The sequence below is a fragment of the Pristis pectinata genome, chromosome 7 (genome assembly GCF_009764475.1).
Source record: "Pristis pectinata isolate sPriPec2 chromosome 7, sPriPec2.1.pri, whole genome shotgun sequence".
Classification (NCBI taxonomy): domain Eukaryota; kingdom Metazoa; phylum Chordata; class Chondrichthyes; order Rhinopristiformes; family Pristidae; genus Pristis; species Pristis pectinata.
Genome location: NC_067411.1, coordinates 27,986,201 through 28,009,516, shown reverse-complemented (window position 1 = coordinate 28,009,516; position 23,316 = coordinate 27,986,201). Strand labels below are relative to the sequence as shown.

Genomic DNA, 23,316 nt, shown 5'->3' with positions numbered 1-23,316 from the left:
TTAACAGCAGCACAATGAGGAATAATATTAATCAGTGCAATTTACAGCAGTAGTGCAAGAAAAAGATGATTTTTAAAGTGCATGGCATAGTTAGATTTTCAAAATGAATATTAATACCTTATACAATTAACTTGTTCAAACTTTTAAGGCCCATGACATTTATGTTCCAGTGACAAGATAAAGTGACCGAAGGCAGGCAAATAAAGAATAGGAATAAATTGCTGCTACTCAGCTTGGCAAGATTCAACTAACAGTGAACAATGGATCTGTACTGGAATCTCACCAATTTTTTTACATTTGACTGGGCCATGGAAAAAAAATCAACATTTGATGACAGTATGAAATATGAGGTATCATAGTTACTGGAGTGTCGAAATTGCAAGTGACCTTTGGAATAATGCTTGTAAGAAGCAGTTGGTTAAAAAGAGTACAAAAGAAGAGCAGTGAAATCAGATTGGACAAAGTAACTCTGATGGAAAGCTGGTACAGGCACATTGGAACAAATTGCCTTCCCCTGTGCTGAAATTATAATTTTATCACAATTAGCATTATTCTTGTACCTTAACAATCTACTTCTTCAAATGAAAGTAGCTATAAAAAAGTTTCTATGCAGTTAGAGATAAGCAATTGGCACATGACAACTAGAGGTCCTAATTTACATTTTTATAAGTTGCCATCTTTCCTGTTGTTCCAATAACAACCTATTCATTTTTGTGTGAAGGTTAGAGTTGAAAGCTCTCAGAATGTATAAAGTAGCACTTTGATAAATACTTGCCCGTGTTCATCAAACCCAACTACAATTAGACCAAGAAAACCACAGAAACAAACTCCTCACCCACCACTGTACTTCAATTATAATTTTATCACAATTTTATGCATTTTTCTTAATGCAAGTGCAAATTGAAAAACATCTTCTTAAATCTACTAGAACCAAAAAGTTCAACATAAGGACACCAACCTACAAATATTTCACTGCTTTCCTTTTCGCTCCACACACGGGTTGATTTCAAACTTTGCTCTGCTTCAGATGGCTTCTTCTCAGAGTTATAAACTATTCAAATCATAAAACAGAATTAAATCAATATGAAAATTGAAATACCTTATAATATCATTAACATGACAATATTTTAGAATACACCATTAAAGACCCAGAACTAATACACAACTAAAACCAAGATAGATGTTGTTCACTAAAGGAAGATCTACTACATGTCACACATCAGATAGACAAAGACCGCATCCTTCAATTTTTCTAAAAAAAAATTTACAAACTTGTTTATTTTGTGTACCAATAAAAATGTACTTTTATTGATGGGTTAGTTATTTGTTCCAGTGCAGAGAAAGAAGAGCAGAGACTCTTAAAGAGCATTCAATCATGTCAGGCCAGTCAATATCTGATCAGGAAGGTCCACTGCAATTAAGTGTTTTCCAGGATTCAATGACAAGTACACTGACTTTGTTCTTGTGAGGTGGCTTTGTTAAACAGCTAATTTCCATATGGTAATTTCTATGTAATATTGTGATCTGGTTAATCCAGAATTCAAAATATATGCAAAAAGAATTAACATCAACAAATTTCCCCTCCTTGAACAATCTGGAAGAAAAAAAATATATAAATTTTGCACTTTCAGAATAAAATCAAAAGATGATGAAGCAAGTATTTAAAAAGTTGCTCGATATGATAGCATAATTGAACATCATTAATAGATTCTCCATATACTACTTAGAAAACCTAAGAATTGTACTTCCAGTTCTAAAAAGAGAGTCTATACAGAGCTACTGCAGGTCTTGTTTAATTCAAATTTCTTTATTCTTAGTTGCTTCTCCTCAAAACAAAAGAGGATATACTGGTGTTAACTTAGAAGGCTTCAGCAGCTGGTAAGATAACTCATCTACCAACCCATGCCCAGTCTCGAATCCAGGTTAGGCCACATTTGGAGTATTGTGTGCAGTTCTAGTTGCCACATTACAGGAAGGATGTGGAAGCTTTAAAGAGGGTGCAGAAGAGGTTCCCCCTCCCCCCGCTGACATAACAGGGACAGGGTTCCCGTTGTCCTCATCTACCACCCCAAGAGCCTCTGTATCCAACACATCATTCTCTGCAACTTCCTCTACCTCCAACGGGATCCAACCACCAGACACATCTTCCCCTCACCGCTTTCCGAAGGGACCGCTCTCTCCATGGCTCCCTTGTCCACTCATCCCTCTCCACTGATAACCCCCCAGCACTTATGCCTGCAACGCACCAAGTGCTACACCTGTCCCTACACCTCCTCCTTCACCACCATTCAGGATCCGAAGACAATCCTTCCAGGTGAGGCAGCACTTCACCTGCAAGTCCAAGGGTGTCACTTAATGCATCTGGTGCAGCCTCCTGTACATCAGTGAGACCTGATGTAGATTGGGTGACCGCTTCGTCGAGCACCTTCGCTCCGTCTGTCGCAACAGCCAGGACCTGCTAGTGACCACCTACTTCACTTCCACATCCCACTCCCATACTGACATGTCTATCCATGAGGGCGGACACAGCTCATATTCCGCCTTGGGAGTCTCAAATCTGATGGCCTCTACATTGATTTCTCTAACTTCCGGTAACCCCATGCCCTCTTTTTCTCCCCCCCTCCTTTGTCTTCCCTTATTCCTGTGGCTCCCTTCCCCCGCCCTGATGACCTGCCCATCTCCTCTCCTCCCGCATCCTTTATTCCATGGTCCACTGTCCTCTCCTACCAGATTCCTTCTTCAACCCTTTGCCTCTTCTATCTATTACCTCTCAGCTTATTACATCTTCTCCCCCTCCCCCACCCACCTACCTTCCCCTTCTCTGCTGGACTCACCTATCCCCTGCCTGTGTGTGCTCCTCCCCCTCCCCCCACCTTCTTATTCTGGCTTCTGCCCTCCTCCTTTGTAGTCCTGAAGGGTCTCACACTGAAACGTCAACTGTTTATTTCCCTCCATTGATGCTGCCTGACCTGCTGAGTTCCTCCAGCACTTTTTGTGCATTGCTGTAAAAAGTTGAGGCCCCAACACTGATCCCTGAGGTACACCACTTGTTATCTTTTGCTTACCAGAAAAAAAGACCCATTTATGTCTAATGATTTGTGTTAACTACCCAATCTTCTATCTAGGCTATAATGTAATTTCCTAGATTATGAGATTCTATTTTTCAAAATACCCTTTGATGTAGCACCTTATCAAATGCCTTCTCAAAATCTAAATATAGTACATCAACCACTTCCTCTTTACCTGCAACATGTTCATTCTTCGAAGTACTCTAATAAGTTGGTCAAACATGATTTCTCTTTCACAAAACCACATTAATTTTTTCTGATTAGCTTGAATTTTTTTTTGAAGTACATTGAAGTTTCCAACATTTTCCCCCATGACTTGTTAAGGTAACTGCCCTGTAGTTCCCTCTTTCTATTGCTGTTTTCTAATCTAAGGGAGCCTTCCCCAAATCTAGGAAATTTAAGGAAATTAAAACCTGTACTACCAACTTCTTACAAGGCTCAGAAACTTGTCCAGTCTGTCACTCCTAAGATCCATTAACAGCATAGCATAGCAGGGAAAATCTCCTGTGCCAGTTCTGGATTTTCTGGATTTGCACAGGTCTCAAATTTACCAGCATTTTCAAAGCAAATCCAAGCAAAATCCAGGTCAACGCTTATAATTACAGTAGAGAATTGGGGAGCGATTGCAGAAAAAAAGACAAATCTCTGTGAAGTGGTGAGCAGCAATAAAAATAAGTTTTGGAACCTCAAGCTTATATTGTGGATAGCAGACCAGAAATGTATTTATATTTAGGAGAACCAGTTCAATTACTGGTTTTGTGACTTGGCCCAAAGTCATACTCTAAAGGACTGTACTTGTTATTGAGACGTTAACAAATATTATCTATTTACTCGGTAGTCTAAAGGAAATGCTTGTTTCACACTGTTAACTTGGTTCAGCCCCTTGAGATACAAGACACTCAATGAGCTGTGGAATGCAATATAACCATCTTTCTTTCATTCACTTACTGTACATGGGTATCACAAGTAGGGTCAGTATTTAATGCCCATCTTTAATTGCCATTGAGGTGGTGGTGGTGAGCCGTCTTCCTGAAGCCCTGCTGTCCTTCTAGTGGAGGTACTCCCACAGGACTGCTGGGTAGGGAGTTCCAGGATTTAAACCCGGCGATAATGAAGGAACTGCAATATATTTCCAGGTCAGGATGGTGTGCGACTTGGAGGGAAACCTGCAAGTGATGGTATTCCCATGCGCCTCTTTCCCTTGGTTCATCTAGGTGGTACAGGTTGTTAGTTTAGGAGGTGCTGATGGAGTACCCTTGGCTACTCAAGTCCTACATCTGTGCAAGTCCTACCTGCATAGAAATAACACAGGTAGATCAGCAGAGTTCCAATTTCTAAAACACCTCCTGAATATCCAGACAATTGGGATTACTAATGTACTTGTATCTGAACCAGCTTGAATAGGACTGCAACATTCCAAAATTGTTCTCATAAATATTTAGAAGGTCCAGACAAATCTGATGAACTTTGGCCCAATTCTCCTTGCAAGTGCCACCAAGTGTAGGATTCCTGCATATGTGCATGGCAATATATTATGTCCGAAACTTGTTAAATTCCTGTCTATGCTCTAACATTGGATGCCTTATGGAATACAGCAGCAGACCAGGAAGCTGCAATAATTCTCCACCACTTATGCAAGAGAATCCACCTGAAAAACATACACTAGCAACAGCACATGCATTTGCAAATCTGAATAGAGATAAATGGCTAAGAATGGAAAGGTATTAGGTAACATTTTTTGAATTAATTGTGTTTGATTGTGTTAAGTGTTCTTTATGTTGAGTTTAATTTTTCATTGTTCAATAATTGAGATGTTTTAATGTTTGATTGGCCTTTAATAGATTTTGGGGATTCAGGAACATTTCAAATTTTGACAGGTTTGACTGTAGTTTGCCAGGTTTTTTCCCCCCAACTATTTTGTGGATAAAGCTTATTCTGGCTCCCAATTTGTCCACACAAGACTTTGTCATCACTCTGGGCGTCATCCCCGAGTATCAGTTCATCACTTACCAGAAAATCGATACCAGGAGATCTGCAATAAGCAAGCGGAAACTTGTAAAGGTGGAGATACGGCCAATTTTTGGGGCAGAGCCAGATTTTAGCACAATGGTTTTAAGTTCATAAGAATGCTGTGTTGAATGCGGTTTATTCAAACATTTCATGTTATTTTGTGCTAGTTTACCCAATTGCAGGTAAACTGCAGCAAAATAAAAACATGTTTCTCATACTTGCTCAGGAGATATACGGTTTTACGGCACAGCAAGTATTTGAATCCTCTTCCCCTAATTGCTCTTGAAAAGGTTATGTTTAGCTCCTTCCTTAAAAAGCTGCAATTCTTACATTAAAAGTATTTCCACTATTATAAAAGCACTTCTTGGATTTTGACCTCACAATGAACAGTGATTTTCCATTAGAAAAAACTTGGAACTTGAATGGAAACTTGCAGATGATAGTACAGGTTGAAACTCTTCAGTCCAGTACCCTTGGGACTTGACTGGTACCAGACCACAGAAAGTCCAGACCACAGAAATTGCCCCCGATCATTTTCCTCCAAGCAGGAAAACTGTTCTTTATTTTAAGCAGATACACTCCCCAGGTCACACAAGGGTTCCAAGAACTGTCTGTAACCGAAAGTCAGAAATGTTGACTGAGATTGCAAAAGTTGCATTGGTAGGTTAATTAGCAACAAATTAGTACAGATCTTAATTTTAGATCTTAGAAGTAGTTTATTAGTACAGATCTGTACTACAGATTCAAAACATGCCAGACTACTGGAGTAGCCACAGCATAGAATGAACTGGAGAGTTTCAACCTATATGCCCAGAATGACTACTGCCCTTGCTCTTCCAGAACATACAGAAATGAAAACACAGTAAATATTCAAATTTGATAAAACCTACAAAAGACCAAAGATTCTATACAATGTGTAACCTTTCTAGCCATGCAAGGAACAAAATTAAGTGATGTTCACTAGAGAAAAACAATGACAACACACCAGAACAAAGCATTACAGATAGTCAACATTTGGACAAGATTCATTTACATGCTCTTATATGAAGGAAAACGTAAAAGAGACCATGTGCCAGTGAATCCCTCAATCACATTTGGATGGCAGTATATTTACCTATGGAAACTGGAAAGAGAAATAGTCATTCAAATTATACTCACCTTTATTGAATTATTAACTTTATTGATTTTTTTTATGCAGACCAAGAAACCAAAGGCAACATCAATTAAGCATCATAAACTTGGAGCACGCTCATCTGTGTAGACCAACAGCTATTTCTTCTGTACAAAGCAAATTTAAATTATGTTACCCATTTTCTCCTTATTCATTCAGAGTATCAAGGAGAAAATGCAGCAATAAAAAAATGATGTGCTCAAAACCATTTACAATTAACTTTACTTTTCCGTGCAGCTAATCTAGCAACAAATGGATAACATGATCTGCTCCAACAAATTGTCTTAGTATCATGCAGTTAGACTACTTCAATCTTCTCTAGGGTAATTGCATGTGCTTCATTTTCCATAAACTTCAGTTAATCAAAACCTCTGATGCTCATATCCTTTCCCTATCATTAGCATCTGGACAGTAAAGACATCTACGTTAGACTATTGTTTATTGACTACAGCTCCTCCTTCAATACTAATTCCAAGCAAACTTGTCACCAAACTCCAAGACCTGGGATTCAACACCTCCCTCTGTAAATGGATCCTTGACTTTCTGACCAACAGACCGCAATCAGTGAGGATAGGCAGCAACACCTCCAATACTCCCTATATACTCTTGACTGTGTGGCTACATTCTGCTCTAACTCCATATACAAGTTTGCAGATGATACCACCATAGTAAGCCGTGGCGCCGGAAGCAAGGCAACACTTGCGGGCTGCCCCAGAACACTCTATGCAAAAGATGCATTTTACTGTGTGTTTCGATGTTATCTTACCTTTCTACATTAATGGTGCTGAGGTCAAGAGGGTTGAGAGCTTCGAGTTCCTAGGAGTAAACATCACTAATAGTCTGTCCTGGTCAAATCACGTAGACTCCACTGCCAAGAAAGCTCGCCAGCACCTCTACTTCCTCAGGAGGCTAAAGAAATTCGGTATGTCCCCTTTGACACTCACGAACTTTTATCGATGCACCATAGAAAGCATCCTATCTGGATGCATCACGGTTTGGTATGGCAACTGCTCTGCCCAGGACTGCAAGAAACTGCAGAAAGTTGTGGACACAGCCCAGAGCATCACAGCAACCAGCCTCCCCTCCATGGTCTTTACCTCTCACTGCCTTGGTGAAGCAGCCAGCATAATCAAAGACCCCACCCACCTGGGTCATTCTCCCTTCTCTCCTCTCCCATCAGGCAGGAGCCTGAAGGCAAATAACACCCGCTCAAACAGCTTTTATCCCACTGTGATAAGACTATTGAACAGTTCCCTTATACGACCTCACAATCTACCTTGTTGTGACCTTGCACATTATTGTCTACCTGCACTGCACTTCCTCTGTAGCTATGACACTTTACTCTGTACTTATTGTTTTTACCTGTACTACATCAATGCACTCTGCACTAACTCAATGTAACTGCACTGTGTAATGAATTGACCTGTACAATCGGTATGCAAGACAAGTTTTTCACTGTACCTCGGTACAAGTGACAATAATAAACCAATATCATCCTACGCAAGGATCAACTCATGCATTGCATCGCATGTTATGTCCTCATCCGTGTGTTTAAATCAGGCCGATCACTAAGTACATCATAGAGTGGCTGCAAAAACATGCTAAGGGCTTACTCGATTCCTTTTATCCAATCTGATCGCTGTTTTCCTTCTTCTTCCTTCCATTTAACCAACATAATTGTTTTCTCTGTTTAACTGTTTTCCATATTTGAGGTTTAAAGTATGACAATTTCTCCTTGAGCATCTTGGTGGAATTAGCAGCCTTAATTTGGCCTAAAACCAAATGGCTGATCATCTTGATGTCTGTGGGATTTTGAGCAATCTTCTGCAGTGTCACCATTGTCATGCAATGAATTGTCATGTTCTCATTCCTTCATTAAATCCAGTTTTCACATCTATATAATACTAGAAGGAAAACCAGTGTTCTTTCTATTCTTACTTTAGTCAAACAGTAACATCTTTATCTTTCATTATCTTAATCATGCATGACATCACTGCTTCTCCTGGTATAAACATTCTTCTGAATTCTTCAGTGCCTGCTTCACTTCTGTCTATTCTGGCCAGGAATACTTGGAAACAATATGACTATTATTTTAATAAAAACTGAAAATTGATAAGGGTCTAATGAAGAGTTTTCAACCCAAAACGTTAATTGTTTTTCTTTCCCCAGATGCTGCCTGACCTGCTGGGTTTTTCCAGCATTTTTCTGTTTTTATTTCAGATTTCCAACATTTGCAATTTTTAAAATTTTGATTAAGGCAAGATATCTTTATTAGTCATATGTACATCAAAACACACAGTGAAATGCATCTTTTGCGTAGTGTTCTGGGGGCAGCCCGCAAGCGTCGCCATGCTTCTGGTGCCAGCACAGCATGCCCACAACTTCCTAACCTGCATGTCTTTGGAATGTGGGAGGAAACCAGAGTACCCAGAGAAAACCCACGCAGACACGGGGAAAAAGTACAAACTCCTTACAAACATTAGCCGGAATTGAACCCGGGTCACTGGCACTGTAAAGCGTTACGCTTACTGCTACACTTCTGCGCCTGCCCCTACACTAGTCTTTTGGATGATGTTCCGATGTCTTGATGTTCAATAACAGATGAACTCTGCCTCATTTGTTTAATTTTCTTAATATTTCTCATATCCTCTTTACTTTCTTCTAATAAGGTGATATCACCTTAATATCTTAGGCTAAGATTATTATGATTTTCCATTTGAATTCTGCCTCATCCTTTTCTGGTCCAGGCATTCTCATCTTTTGGTATTCATATTAAATAACATGCTGCTTTGTTTTATTTCCTCTCCAGTACTATTCTGTTTTTCCACAGTCCATCCTCACTGCACCTGCTTAAAAGACTCAGAACAATGGACGGGGGCAAACATGTTCAACATAATCAAATGCCTTGCTACAATTGAAAACATAAAAATTCCAGGGAAGTTTATGTAATAGATTCATCACATCAAGCAGCTATTCAGAATTTAGTGAACATTAGCTATGAAGATTTAGGGATGAGGAGGGAAACAACATGATAACTTTTTTCAGGATAACAATTAATGTTGAAATTATTTCTAAAGCAACTTACATGTTTTCAGTGAGAATTACTTGAAGTATGCAACTGAAGTTAAAATTAAATTGAAAACAGATACAAGTTAAACAATTAAATAAATTATTCTGCCCAAGGAATACCTGCATACAACAATGACTAAGTGTTACAGAATCTGTTATTTCCAGATTATTCATGACATTAAGCTATAAGTAGTATGAAAGGTGGGAGCAGCAAATCCATGGTAAAATCATTTCTTTTTAGTGTGATAGGAACAAAAGGTATTGGTATTGGTTTATTATTGTCACTTGTACCAAGGTACAGTGAAAAGCTTGTCTTACAAACCGATAGTACAGGTCAATTCACTATACAGTGCAGTTACATTGAGTTAGTACAGAGTGCATTGAGGTAGTACAGGTAAAAACAGTAACAGTAGAGAGTAAAGTGTCACAGCTACAGAGACAGTGCAGTGCAATAAGGTGCAAGCTCACAACAAGGTAGATCATGAGGTCATAATCCATCTCATTGTATAAGGGAACTGTTCAATAGTCTTATCACAGTGGGGTAGAAGCTGTCCTTAAGTCTGGTGGTACGTGACCTCAGGCTCTTGTATATTCTACCTGATGGAAGAGGAGAGAAGAGAGAATGACCCGGGTGGGTGGGGTCTTTGATTATGCTGGCTGCTACACCAAGACAACGAGAGGTAAAGACAGAGTCCAAGGAGGGGAGGCTGGTGTCCATGATGCGCTGGGCTGCGTCCACAACTCTCTGCAGCTTCTTGCGGTCTTGGACAGAGCAGTTGCCGTACCAAGCTGTGATACATCCATATAGGATGCTTTCTATGGTGCATCGGTAAAAGTTGGTGAGAGTCAAGGGGGACAAACCAAATTTCTTTAGCCTCCTGAGGAAGTAGAGGCGCTGGTGAGCTTTCTTGGCCGTGGCATCTATGTGATTTGACAAGGACAGGCTGTTGTGATGTTCACTCCCAGGAACTTGAAGCTCTCAACCCTCTCAACCTCAGCACCATTGATGCAGACAAGTGCATGTACACTGCCCCATTTCCTGAAGTCAATGACCAGCTCTTTAGTTTTGTTACATTGAGGGAAAGGTTGTTGTCATGACACCATTCCACTAAGCTCTCTATCTCCTTCCTGTACTCCGACTCATCGCTGTTTGAGAAACAGCCTACAACGGTGGGATCATCTGCAAACTTGTAGATGGAGTTAGAGCAGAATCTGGCCACACAGTCGTGAGTGTATAGGGAGTAGAAGGCTGAGGACGCAGCCTTGTGGGGCACCAGTGTTGAGAATAATCGTGCTGGAGGTATTGCTGCCTATCCTCACTGATTGCAGTCTGTTGGTCAGAAAGTCAAGGATCCAGTTACAGAGGGAGGTGTTGAGTCCTAGGTCTCGGAGTTTGGTGACAAGCTTGCTTGGAATTATTGTATTGAAGGCAGAGCTGTAGTCAATAAACAATAGTCTAATGTATGTTCTTTACTGTCCAGATGCTCCAGAGCTGAGTGTAGGGCCAGGGAGATGGCATCCGCTGTAGACCTGTTTCGCTGATAGGCGAATTGCAATGGGTCCAGGTTGTCTGATAGGCTGGAGTTGATAACCTCTCAAAGCACTTCATGATGGTGGATGTCAGAGCCACTGGTCAGTAGTCAGGCATGTTACCTTGCTTTTCTTTGGTACCGGAATGATAGCAGTCTTCTTAAAACAGGAGGGAACCTGAGACTGAAGCAGGGAGAGGTTGAAAATGTCCGAAGCAACCCATTCTGTCCAATTTTCTATGCTGGAGGCTAAGCTTCGGATTGGCTATTCGTTTCAACTACTCAGTGGTAACTCCCTGGGTAAAGAGGTTCCTTCTGAATTTGTCTTTTAGATTTATTGGTGACCATCTTTTATTCATGATTCCTAATTTTAGATTGCTCCACAAATCTTCCCTACATTCATTCTATCAAATCTTTAAATACTCTTGAAGACCTCTCTCAGGTCACTCGTGATTCTTTACAAAGAAACACGCCCAGACCTTATCATGGTTTGCTGATAGGTAGAGCATCACAGCTCTTGAATTATCCTTGTAAATATTTATTGCACCATCTCCAGTTCTTCAATATCCTTCTAACAAAATGGCAACCAAAATAGCATAACGTGATCCAACCAAATTTTCATACCAGTTCAAAGTAATCATCTTGATTTTTGATGGATTTTTCAATTCCATCCACTGCAAAATGAGCCTCAGCCACTTCAATTATAGCTTTATTAAATGTGTGTTATTAACTATAGTGATTAGTATATCTGAACTGCTAGAACTCTGCTCTTCTACCCTATTTAGAAATTTATTTTCCAAGAGTTATGAAGCCTCCTTATCATTCCTACCAAAATGTATTACATCTCACTTATCTATACTGAAATTCATTTGTCAAAGATGTGCTCATTTTGTAAGCCTGCAGAATGGACTTTACTGTTATTTTCCAGTGCCTTGAGATGCAAGCTGTAGGTAGTCCAGGTCTCAGAAGCATGTAGGAGGGCAGGTATCTCTGCTGCCTGGTAGACCATGAGCATTGTGCCAGATCTGAAGTCTTGATATTCAAATAGCCTTTTCCTCAATAGACTAAAGGCATTTAAGATGATGGTGAATTTCAGCATTGTTGTCTGGTATATCTTTGGCAGCCTCAATTATATGGTCGAGTTGTGCAGTGGGATTTAAATCTAAGTTTCTGAGTGAAGGGAAAAGTTCCCACTAATGAAGTCACAGATTAATAGTATTACCAGTAACTGATGCTTTATATACAAAAACAAATCATAAACTCATAGATACTTCTTTATTCCTGAAAAGTGCATTGACGAGTTACTGGAAGTTGAAGCAATTGAATATGCTCCCATATTTTAAATTGTCAATTGTGTGTCCTCTTAGATTTTTCACTGGAAGCAAGGCCAACAACTGAGAAAATGTTGCTATCTGTTTAAGCTGTTGGGTCTTAAGTCTAATTTTTCAGTCACTGAGACTCGTCCATTTTACACTGATGTGTACAAAGGCCCTGCCAACTATAAGTACATTTCTTTCTGTCCTAGACATGAATTCAAAGATGAAAGCCAGCATTGTAAAGCAGATTTTAAGCAGTGATTGACACAATTCTATTTCTATTTATCCATTCCATGAAAGAACTATTACAAACTACCCTTCTTGCAAAGATAAATTATATGAATTTATAAGCATAAAACAAACTGCTGGAGGAACTCAACGGGTCAGGCAGCTTTCATAAAGAGAAATAGACTGTCGACATTTTGGGTCGAGATCCTTCATCTGGACTGAAAAAGTACAGAGGAAAATAGCCAATATACAGAGGTGAGGGGGAGGGGTGAGGCAAAAGCTGGCAAGCGATAGGTGGATCCAGGTGAGGAGGGATGACTGGCAGATGGAGTCAGGTGGAGAGGGAAGGGTAGAAATAGCGACAGAGGCTGGGAAGGGATAGGTGAAGCCAACAAAGGGCTGCAGATGATAGAATCTGATAGAAAAGGTGGAGTATAGTAAATTTAAATTGGTAAATTGGTTTGTTATTATCACATGTACCAAGGTACAGTGAAAAACTCCATACAGATCATTCCATTACAACAGTGCATTGAGGTAGTACAGGGGAAAACAAGGGATCATAGAACGAAATAAGGAGGTGGGACAGGCCAATGGGAACAGAGGGCAGAGGGGACCCAGTGGGAGGAGTGTGTGGATGATAGGCAGATAGAGTAGGTGGGGGAGGGGAGAGAAAGTGGGTGATAGGGGACTGGTGGGGTTGGGTGTGTGTAGGAGGGCCTGGGTAGAAGGACAATGACTTCATGCTCAGACACAAAGATTTACCATTTAGGCAAAGTAGTATAGCAAAGAGCTAGAAAAAAATAATCAACTTAAAGAAAACTGTAACATGATAACATAAATTCATTCGAAAGGATTCTCTGAATTTGCATTAAACCATATTTTCTGCAGTATGTTTTCACTTTCAACCATCATACCTTCACGCTCAAGATTTCTATTGTCTCCTGCATCTGAAGATTCTTGATAATTCACAGTGGGCCCTGGCCCACTCCTATTAAAAACAGGCCTAAAAGTAAAGGAAATAAATCCATTAATATACCAGCTGAAACTAGTAAAATTATGAACAGACTGAAATTTGTTTTTAAAAACTAGATGGATTAATAACATTTTGTAGCTCTCAACTCTACCTGTGAGAATATCTACCAATGTGCACATATGAACATTAACAGAAGCAAACTTGGGCCATTCAGTCCTCATGTCAACTCCATCATTCAGTAAGGTCATAAATGATCTTTCACCTCAACACCACTTTCCTGCACTAACCCCAAATCCTTTCATTCCTTTAATAGCTAAAAATCTATTGAATGATAAGTTGAACGATTATACTGTATTCATTATAATATCCAAGTCCTTGAAAAGGTTTGCCTACTTACAAATCCCCACAGTGGCGTCCTTGTTTTAATGTTCTCATCTCTTTTACAGAGGTGCTGGATTCATCACCCTCTTCATTCTCGTCTAGTGTCTGTCCACAAGGTTGAGAAGGAACAGACTTATCTTGGTACCTTCTTGTGTTCATTGCAACACGATATGGAGTAGCTGAGGGAACCTGTACACTTGTACAAGGTTGATCAGCAGGTCTAGTGGTAGACTTTCTGGGACTCATTACAGCCCGATTTGGAGTCCTTGAAGAAACTTTGATAAGTTCTGGATGTCCGTGAGCAGGTCTTTGTGGACTCTTGACAACATAAGTAGTACTGAAGGATGCTAAAGATTCTTGGAAGGGTTTTTGTGAAGTTGGCTTGGATGATAAAGAGACAAAGTGCTTAGTTTGCCTTAAAGTTGGAGAAACATGAGCAGAGTCTGTAAGTTGATCAGAATCCTCATTTTGTTCCATTTCATTTTTACCACGCACACTGATATTGCGAACTTTCAGTTTTTGAAGGGATTTTTGCTTTTTGCACTGGTGCCTTTCAAAGGGTTTTGCCTTTGCTTCTTCAGCCTCTGAAAATAATCGCTTTTTTGGTTTGGTTGAGGCTGAAGTATACTTTTGTTTTCTACCTTGCTTCTTAATTGATACATTTTGAGTAAGACGGTCTTGTGGTGGATTACGTGGATAACAAACATTTTCAGAAACCTCTTTCTCAAAACTTTGCTCCTCTGAACTACATTCTTCTGTCTCCAGTTGTTCTGTTCGACCAGATGAAGTTCTTTTCGTAACCATCTTTTTCTTCATTTTAGACATTGCAGACTTTCCCTTTGCCATCCTTCCTTGTAAATTGGTGTTCTGTTCTGGCGAGTAATTTGTGTTCAACTCCTTTTGCAGATAACTATCATCATGCTGTACCACCCACCACTTTGGTGGCGGTCTGGTAAGGCGCTGGCTCCTTGAACATAAATTGGAAGTATTATCTTGGACAAGGTTCTCATCAGGCTCATGGGAAGAAGGAAGACTTTTCTTGGAAGAGCCATGTTTCATCAGCTGAGTTTCCTTTTTTGACATTTCTTTTTTGACTGAAATAAAATGCCAATAATTAATCAAAATAACATAGAAGAGGAAAAACTTTCCGTTTTAGTACCAACTTTCATCTCAGGATGTTCAAAATACTTTACGAAGAATTGTGTTTTAAGATGTTTTCACTATTGTAATATACAATAAACACAACTTGAGTATATATCTATTATCCAAAATGGACTGATAAGGGTTAAGTGAATTGTATGCCCCAAATTATTATCTTCAACAGAAAAATGTCCTTCCACTTACTCTTGACATTCAATGCCCCAGCCCAGTGAACACCAGTCTTCCAGGTAGCTGCTCCACACTGAGTTGCGGGCGATTCTTTGCTGCAGGGGCACTAGTGGGATTCGTAGCCCAAGTAGATATCTCTTTTGAAGTGGGGTTTGTACCTACTGTACAAACATTCAGACTGAAGGACCAAGAACACTCTGAAGAATCAATGCTCTGTGGGGTAGCAACAAGTAGGGCACCAATGTGCCTCTAATTACATCAAGAGCAGAGAGAAATGCTAAAGATACAAAACTGAAGGCTTGGAACGTGTGTAGCAGTCAGTACTGAATTAATGGCACAATTAGAAATTAATCATGGCAATCTAACAGCTATTTCAGAGACGAAGTTACAAAATGACCAAGGTTTGGAATAAAGGATAAGCAAAAAGGAAATGGAGATGGGGCAGCCCTGATATTAAAGAATGAGATAAAGGCAATGGAGTGGAAGGATTATAGCTCAGAAAATCAAGAAATTGAATCAGTTTGGATGGAATTAACAGCAAAAGGCAGAAAATTTTGTGGGAGTTATCTATAAGCCCTCAAATAGCATTGGCAATGTGGGGAATAGTATAAATCATAAAATTAAAGGGGCATGTAACAAAGATAACATAATCATTGAGGACTTAAATCTACATAAAGGCCAGGCAAATCAAATTAGCAGTAATGGTATGGAGGATGAACTCAGGGTGTTAAAGGAGCTTTTACAGTGATCATAAAATGATAGAACCTTATCTAAAAGATTGAAAGTGATTTAGTTCAACCCAAAACTGGAGATCCTGAATCTAAATAAATCAAACTATGAAGGTATTACACACAAGTTGACCATGCTAGATTACGAAACTACATTTTATAAAATTAGCATTAAAAAACTCACTTTTAAAGAATTAATACAGTTTGCAACTAATATGGATCTCTGTAAGGCAAAACAAAACAGCTGTAAAAGTAGTCCACCCATGGTTATCAAGAGAAATTAAAGATATTATTAGATCAAAAGAAACAGCTTTGAACATTGCCAAATAATCACGTCAGCATGAAGTTGGGAAATATTTGGGAATTCTGCATGGGAGGACAAAGGCACTAATGACAGGGAAGGTAGAATACGAAAATTGACTAGCAAGAAAAATAAAAATTTATCAGTTGTAGCATTTGCAAAGGAAAATAACTTGCAAAAACTCAAGTGGATCCCTTACAGACTAAGACAGAATAAAGTATATTTGGCCAAAAAGAAATGGAGGCAAAACTAACCAGTATTTTATGTCTGCCTTCATAGGAGGCACTTTATTTTCCTTCCAGAAATAGTGGAGCACTATAGGGATGAAGACTAGAATGAACATTGCACTCAAATAGAAACACAATTGACTAGAGATGCTGGAATCTGGAACAACAAACACTTTGCTGGAGGAACTCAGCAGGTTAGGCAGCATCTGTGGGGGTAAAGGAATTGTCAACGTCGAAACTCTGTATCATGACTCAATGCAAGCCTGATGCAGGGTTTCAACCCAAAACGTCTGCTGAGTTCCTCCAGCAGATTGTTTACTGTGCGCAAATAAATTAACACTAATATAAAAACTAGTATTGGAGAAATTAATGGAGTTGAAAGGCCATGAATTGTCAGGGCTTGATGACCTGTATCCTAAGGATTTGAAGATGACAGCTAAGGAAACAGCAGTTCTACTGGTTGTCATTATCCAAAACTCCATTAGTTTTTAAACTGTTCTCACAGACTGCAAAGTACTGAATGTAAACCCACTTTTAAAAAAAAAAGGGCAGGAAAGAGCAGAAAGGAAACTATATACCAGTTAATCTGGCATTAGTAGACAAAATGCTGAAATCCATTATTAAGGAAGTGGTAACAAGGCACTTGGAAATCACAGGAATGGACAGAGGTGGCATGTATTTCTGAAAGGAAAAGGAAAGGGAAAGCCAGCTGATATAGAATATTTGAATGTTTGGAAGGTCTTTGGAAGGCCAGCTGGTCAGAATTCAGAATCAACATGTTCCTGTGAAGAAGCCTCCCAATCCAAAAATGGTCTTTTCATTCCTACTCTCTTCTCTCCATCTTGGACCAGTCCTCAGTCCATGGTAGTAGTTACTCCCATTATTTAGTTCAATAATCTCTTGCATGGCACCTTCTCAAAGAACATAGAACAGTATAGCACAGGGACAGGCCCTTCAACCCAAGATGTCTGTGCCGATCATGATGCCATCTTGAACTAATCCCATATGCCTGCACATGGTGTATAGACATCCATTCTCTGCCTGTTCATGTGCCTGTCTAAATGCCTTTTAAACTTTGCTATCTTGACTGATTCCACCACTTCCCCTGGCAGCATGTTCCAGACACCTACCACTCACGGTGTATACAAATAACTTTCCTTGTAAATCTCCCTTAAACTTTCCTCTTCTCATCTTAAAGCTATGCCCTCCAGTATTTGACATTTCCACCCTGGGAAGAAGTCTCTGATGATCCACCTTATTTTTTTCTCTCATAATTTTATAAACTTCTATCAGGTAGCCTTTCAGCCTCCAATGCTCCAGAGAAAACAACCCAAGTTTGTCCAAACTCTCCTTATATTTAATACCCTCCAATCCAGGCGGCATCCTGCTGAACCTCTTCTGCACCCTCTCCAAAGCCTCCAGATTTTTCCAGCAATGGGACGACCAGAACTGCACACATTACTCCAAGTGCAGCCTATGCAAAGCTTTGTACAGCTGCAACATGATTTCCTGACTCTTATACTCAATGCCTCAACCTGTGAAGGTGAACATGCTATACACCTTTGCCACTCTATCTACTTGTATTGCCAATTACAGGAAGCTATGGACTTCGACCCCAAGATCCCTCTGTACATCATTGCTCCTAAGGGTCCTGCTATTCATTGTATACGTACTTTCTCCTTACATTTGACCTCCCAAAGTGCAACACCTCAAGAGAGAGATTGGTAGAGTCTTTTTTTAAATCTATTAAGGGAATTGTGATACAGGGTTAGCAAATAAGTGCCATTGAAGTAAAACATCAGCCACGATCATGGTAAGCTGCGGAGAAAGCACAAGGGGCCAAATGATCTACTTGTATTGCTATTTCTTTAGTTAACTTTTTTTTTGTAAATTTCTCTGTAAAAATCAATTTTCCAGAAACTTGTTGTTATAAACATGTTAAATTCCATGGAATTTACAGTGCAGAAACAGGTATTTAGCCCAAGAGTCATGTGCTTAGTGTTTATACAATATACGAACCTCCTCCACTCTCCGAGAATGCCTTCTACCAATACTCTCTATTAGTAATAAATTACATCACTGATTAATACTGGAATGGGACATTCTAATTATATTTACCATTTGATGAAAGATTGCTCAAATTCATGCATGCTAATCAAATGCATTGATCATGTAGAAACAGGTTTAAGGCAAACTAAAAATCAGTCAGTCTAAACTTTAAAGCTCTAAAGAACAACTTTGAAAAACAGCCTTGCATGAGTTTTTGAACGGGGCCACCAATCAACGGCGAGGCATGAAATGTTATTTTTATTCCTCAAGTGCGCAGAATCCACAACAGACCCTCGGATATGACTGTGTTTTAACGTTCAACCATGTGCTGCTTGCCATAATCGGGAGATTCAGCGTACACTTGAGATTTGTAACTGTCTTGGGGTTCACCAAAAGGCAACTGGTTGTCATGCAAATACCTAAGTCATTCTCTTGGTTTGCAGTTTCAGGATCAGGGTACACCTAATTTACAGTAACACAATTCAAGCGAATAGCATGCATTACACATGGGGGGAAATGTCATTTGCCAAGTGCAAAATATTCATCATTCAGCTTCTGAAATTCCACCTAATCTGCTAACCTATTTAGAAAACATTTGCTTAAGCTGCGGGAACTACCTGTAGAAATTGGTTTTAGCGGCAGAAGACCATAAGACATAGGAGCAGAATTAGCCCACTTGACCCTTCGAGTCTGCTCTGCTATTCGATCATGGCTGATTTATTTTTCCCCCTCAACCCCATTCTCCTGCCTTCTACCTGTAACCTTTGATGCACTTATTAATCAGGAACCTATCAACCCAATGACTTGGCCTCCACCACCACCTGTGGCAATGAATTCCACAGATTCACCACCCTCTGGCTAAAGAAATCCCTCATCTCTGTTCTAAAGGGACATCCTTTTATTCTGAGGCTGTGCCCTCTGGTCCTAGACTCTCCCACTACTGGAAATATCCTCTCCACGTCCACTCTATCCAGGCCTTTCAATATTTGGTAGGTTTCAGTGAGATCCCCCCCATCCTTCCAAGCTCCAGTGAGTACAGGCCCAGAGCCATCAAACGCTCCTCATATGTTAACCCTTTCATTCCCTGGATCATTCTTGTAAACCTCCTCTGGACCCCCTCCAATGCCAGCACATCCTTCCTCAGATATGGGGCCCAAAACTGCTCACAATACTCCAAATACGGTCTGACCAATGCCTTATAAAGCCTCAGCATTACATTCTTGCTTTTATATTCTAGTCCTCTTGAAATGAATGCTAACATTTCATTTACCTTCCTTGCTATTGACTCAACCTGCAAGTTAACCTTTAGGGAATCCTGCACTAGGACTCCCAAGTCCCTTTGCACCTCCAATTTCTGAATTTGTTTGGTCACAAAGCCCTCAATTCCATCATCCGGATCATTAACATATAACGTGAAAAGTAGTGGTCCCAACACCAACCCCCGCTGAATACCACTAGTCACCAACAGCCAACCAGGAAAGGCCCCCTTTATTCCCACTCTTTGCCTTCTGCCAGTCAGCCAATCTTCTATCCATGCTAGTACCTTTCTTGTAATACCATGGGCTCCTATCTTGTTTAGCAGCCTAATGTGCAGCACCTTGTCAAAGGCCATCTGAAAATCCAAGTAAACAACATCCACTGACTCTCATTTGTCTATCTTGCACGTGTTTGTCTATGCTGCTAGAAGCTGGGAATGTATACACCTTGATCAATTGGCCAACTCACCCATACAAGTTTGCACCTACTGGCCATCAGAAATGAACTCCTTGCACCAAAAAAAGTCTTAAAATGATTGCCGAGTTCCTATTGTGATTGACAGGTTGCTTACTTGCTGAATGGCAGATCGCAATTGACTTTTCAAAAATGTGATTTGCAGATTGTTTTCAGATAAATTTTCAAACTAAACAGAAGGATTTTAGGCCAATGTTTTTGTTTGTTATTTTGAATTCCTATTAAGATGAGTTTTAGTCTATCTTTAGAATTATTAGATGGCATAATCAGAAGTAGCAATTTAATTAGTGGAAATTAATGGTTCATATTAGATACCAGAAAAAGACGCTTCATATTCATTAATGTTACTGCAGACTACATGGGATTATCTAGTGTAGGATAATTAATTTTCCGTCTTTTTTGGTGAAAGTAATGTTTACCGTTTGCTCTGATTGGCTGCTGAATCAAAAAATCATTTGTTTGCATAATCTGCTGTAGCAATCACCCAAGACTTTTTCCATTTCACCTGGATCTCAAAAATGGGCTGAATTTGCAGAACTTCGATGTATAAACCTCCAAAGGGATAAATCTGAACAAGGCCCTCATTCTTGGTACCATGGTACCTTGATACCTGGTTGCATCAAGCTGTGCCTAGACCTTAACTATGCAAACACTAAGTGTCACCATGTGATGAGATTTTATTTTCCCCGATTTTACAAAGGTTGTGCCCAGCCACGTTGCAATTGAATGTTTCACAAGACTTGTCATGCCTTATCCAGAAGATCATCCTTGATCACAAATCAATTAATCAATACTCTGCATGAAATATAACCAGAGCTCTGCAGGAAAAGGTGTGGATCTAGTGGACTGGCTCCCCAAGCAGACTCTGAGTCATTTGGCAGAATGCTTCATTAAAGTTTTCAAACATGCACCAAGTCATTGCTTGTTTGTTCCTATGAAAGGCACTCCCCATCAAATCTTTCAATTGGCCACATTTCCATTGTAGTTGTCACAAGGGGAACATGCAATGAGACCAGTACCCATCCCCTTAACAAATGCATCTCTGCCAGGAACGTCTGTGATGAGATGGAGAAGTATTTGTGGAAGTTCATCCCAAACAGCTATAGAACACTATGCTATATAGGCTGTTCCCATGGAACACACCGAGACAAGTTCAACTGCTACTGGGATACCATAAATATAGTGAAAGATATCCTGTGGTCTGCCCAAATCTCAGTGCTGTTCTAAGTAAAGGTGGTCTATGACCAAGTGCTACAAACTGATATATTCAAAAGTCCAGGACCACGTGCTAAGGGATGCACTAAAGCTGGGTGCAGCCACTGCAAGGGCTCCAGGAGGCAGGGCCACAGTTTAGGGCCCTCCTGACATTACATACTAATTGACCGTAATTGGTATTAGAAGTGCATAAACTATTTCCTTCAATGTTGTAAATGAATTATAATTGATGACATGCTTATTTGAAGTAACAGAAAAAAATGACTTATGAAATGTTGACTTAAATGTTCTGTAAACTATAGTTCTGATTTGTTTAATGAATTATGTATATTTTGAAATAAATGAATGAAGATCCATCATTAATTAGGAATCATTAATTTCCCTGTTCAACACTGTGGATGTTTAATATCCACCCAAACCACTGCAACATCCAAAAGATTTGATTTTGAATGTTGTTTAGAAAAAAAATCCTGATAATATTGCATGGAATGTCAAACTAGATTATTTTTATGGGATGTGGGCATGACTGGATAGGTCACTATCTCAGTTTCATCTCAATGCCCTGAGAAAGTATAGTTAACAGTGTGCTTGAACAGCTGCAATAAATGTAAAGTGCTCCCACAGTGTAGTTGGTGATTGTTTGAATTTTGTCCCAATATATGTGAAGGAATAGCATTACAGTACTACGTGAGGATGGTATGTAACTCAGAGAGGAATTCACATGTGCTGGAATTCTGCCTTTGGCCAATTAAATGGCACAGATTAGAGGCTTGTGAATCATGATAAAGAAACCTTGGAATACTATTGTAGTCTTTTCTGTCGAACATACACATTGCAGTTTTGTTGGACCATTGCAATAGTGAATATTTAAGGTAGATAAGAATGTGGGATGCTAGTTAAGCATGATGCATTGTCCTAGCCACCAGCAATATAATGAGTGTTCCTGCAGCAATATTCATTCAAGGAGAATTTCTTGGAGATGGTGGAAAGATTTTGACAAATCACTCACCACAGAAAATCCAGTTTTAACCTGTACTTACAGTCACAGTATTGATCTGGCTGCTCCATTTAAGTTTTGGGGATCTTGATAACTGGAGATTAGGTGGTGGTGAAGCCATGGAATATCAAGGGAAGATAGATGGGCTGTCTCTTAATGGAAACAGTACTTGCCCAACACTTAGCAGAACTCCGCTTTCTTGGTCATGTTGCATGTGGGTACATTCTGCTTCATTAACTCAAATGCAAAATGAAACTAAACGATCCCAATCACTAGCAATGGTATGACCTTACAACGAAGCCAAGATTATCCCTAAAGCAGCTGATGTTTGGTCAATGATACTGACCTAATGAATTTCTGCAGTTTTATTTTGCGGCTGAGATGATTGGCTTCCAACAATCACAACTACCTTGTGGAGAGTCAGTGAAAGGTTTTCTCCCAATTCCCATTGACTTCCATTTTCTCAGAGCACTTATATAATGCATTTGATCATATAGGGCCTCGCTATCAAGGACAAGCACTTACACTGCAGCTGTGGAATTCAGCTATTTCTTCCATTCTTTGGGTCAAGGCTATAATAAGGTCTGGAGTAGTGAGATCCCTGGACCCAAACTAAGTCTCATGGGTGTATGTATATTGCTTTATAACCCCATCGATGACAACTTCCATTACTTTATTGATGATTGAGTGTATCAAAAACAGTGGTTTCATTACCCAGTTGAATTTGATTTGAATGAACAGGAAATACCTGAGGAATTTTCCACATGATCAACGCAATCACAGTATTCAATCTATATTGGGTGCTGCAGCCGGTTTTGGAGCACTAGGCTAGAACATTACAGCTGGAATGTTATCAGGGCCCATAGATTTGCTGTATGCAGTACCCTTAACTGTTTCTAGACAGCTCATAGAATGTATAGAATTAAGACTGCAGTGGTGCTTCACGTGTCAGAGATGGTTCATCTACTTGACACTTCTGGCTGAAGATGACTGC

General features: G+C 39.8%; 1 protein-coding gene across 2 annotated transcripts in view; it reads right to left on the bottom strand.

Moving 5' to 3' along the window:
• The window catches only part of LOC127572478 (centromere protein C-like), a 55,888-nt gene that overhangs the window by 8,253 nt on the left and 24,319 nt on the right, over positions 1-23,316 (bottom strand). Inside the window, exons 9-12 of one of the 2 annotated variants that reach the window (XR_007956634.1) lie at positions 13,762-14,839; positions 13,306-13,394; positions 4,017-4,360; positions 959-1,051 (exon numbers count right to left, since the gene is read on the bottom strand). Coding sequence is in view for 1 of the 2 variants with exons in the window: in XM_052019803.1 (XP_051875763.1) it covers positions 959-1,051; positions 13,306-13,394; positions 13,762-14,839 (1,260 nt within the window). In the remaining variant the exon portion in view is untranslated. The remainder of the gene's footprint in view (positions 1-958; positions 1,052-4,016; positions 4,361-13,305; positions 13,395-13,761; positions 14,840-23,316) is intronic. The other variant, XM_052019803.1, reaches the window with a different exon arrangement.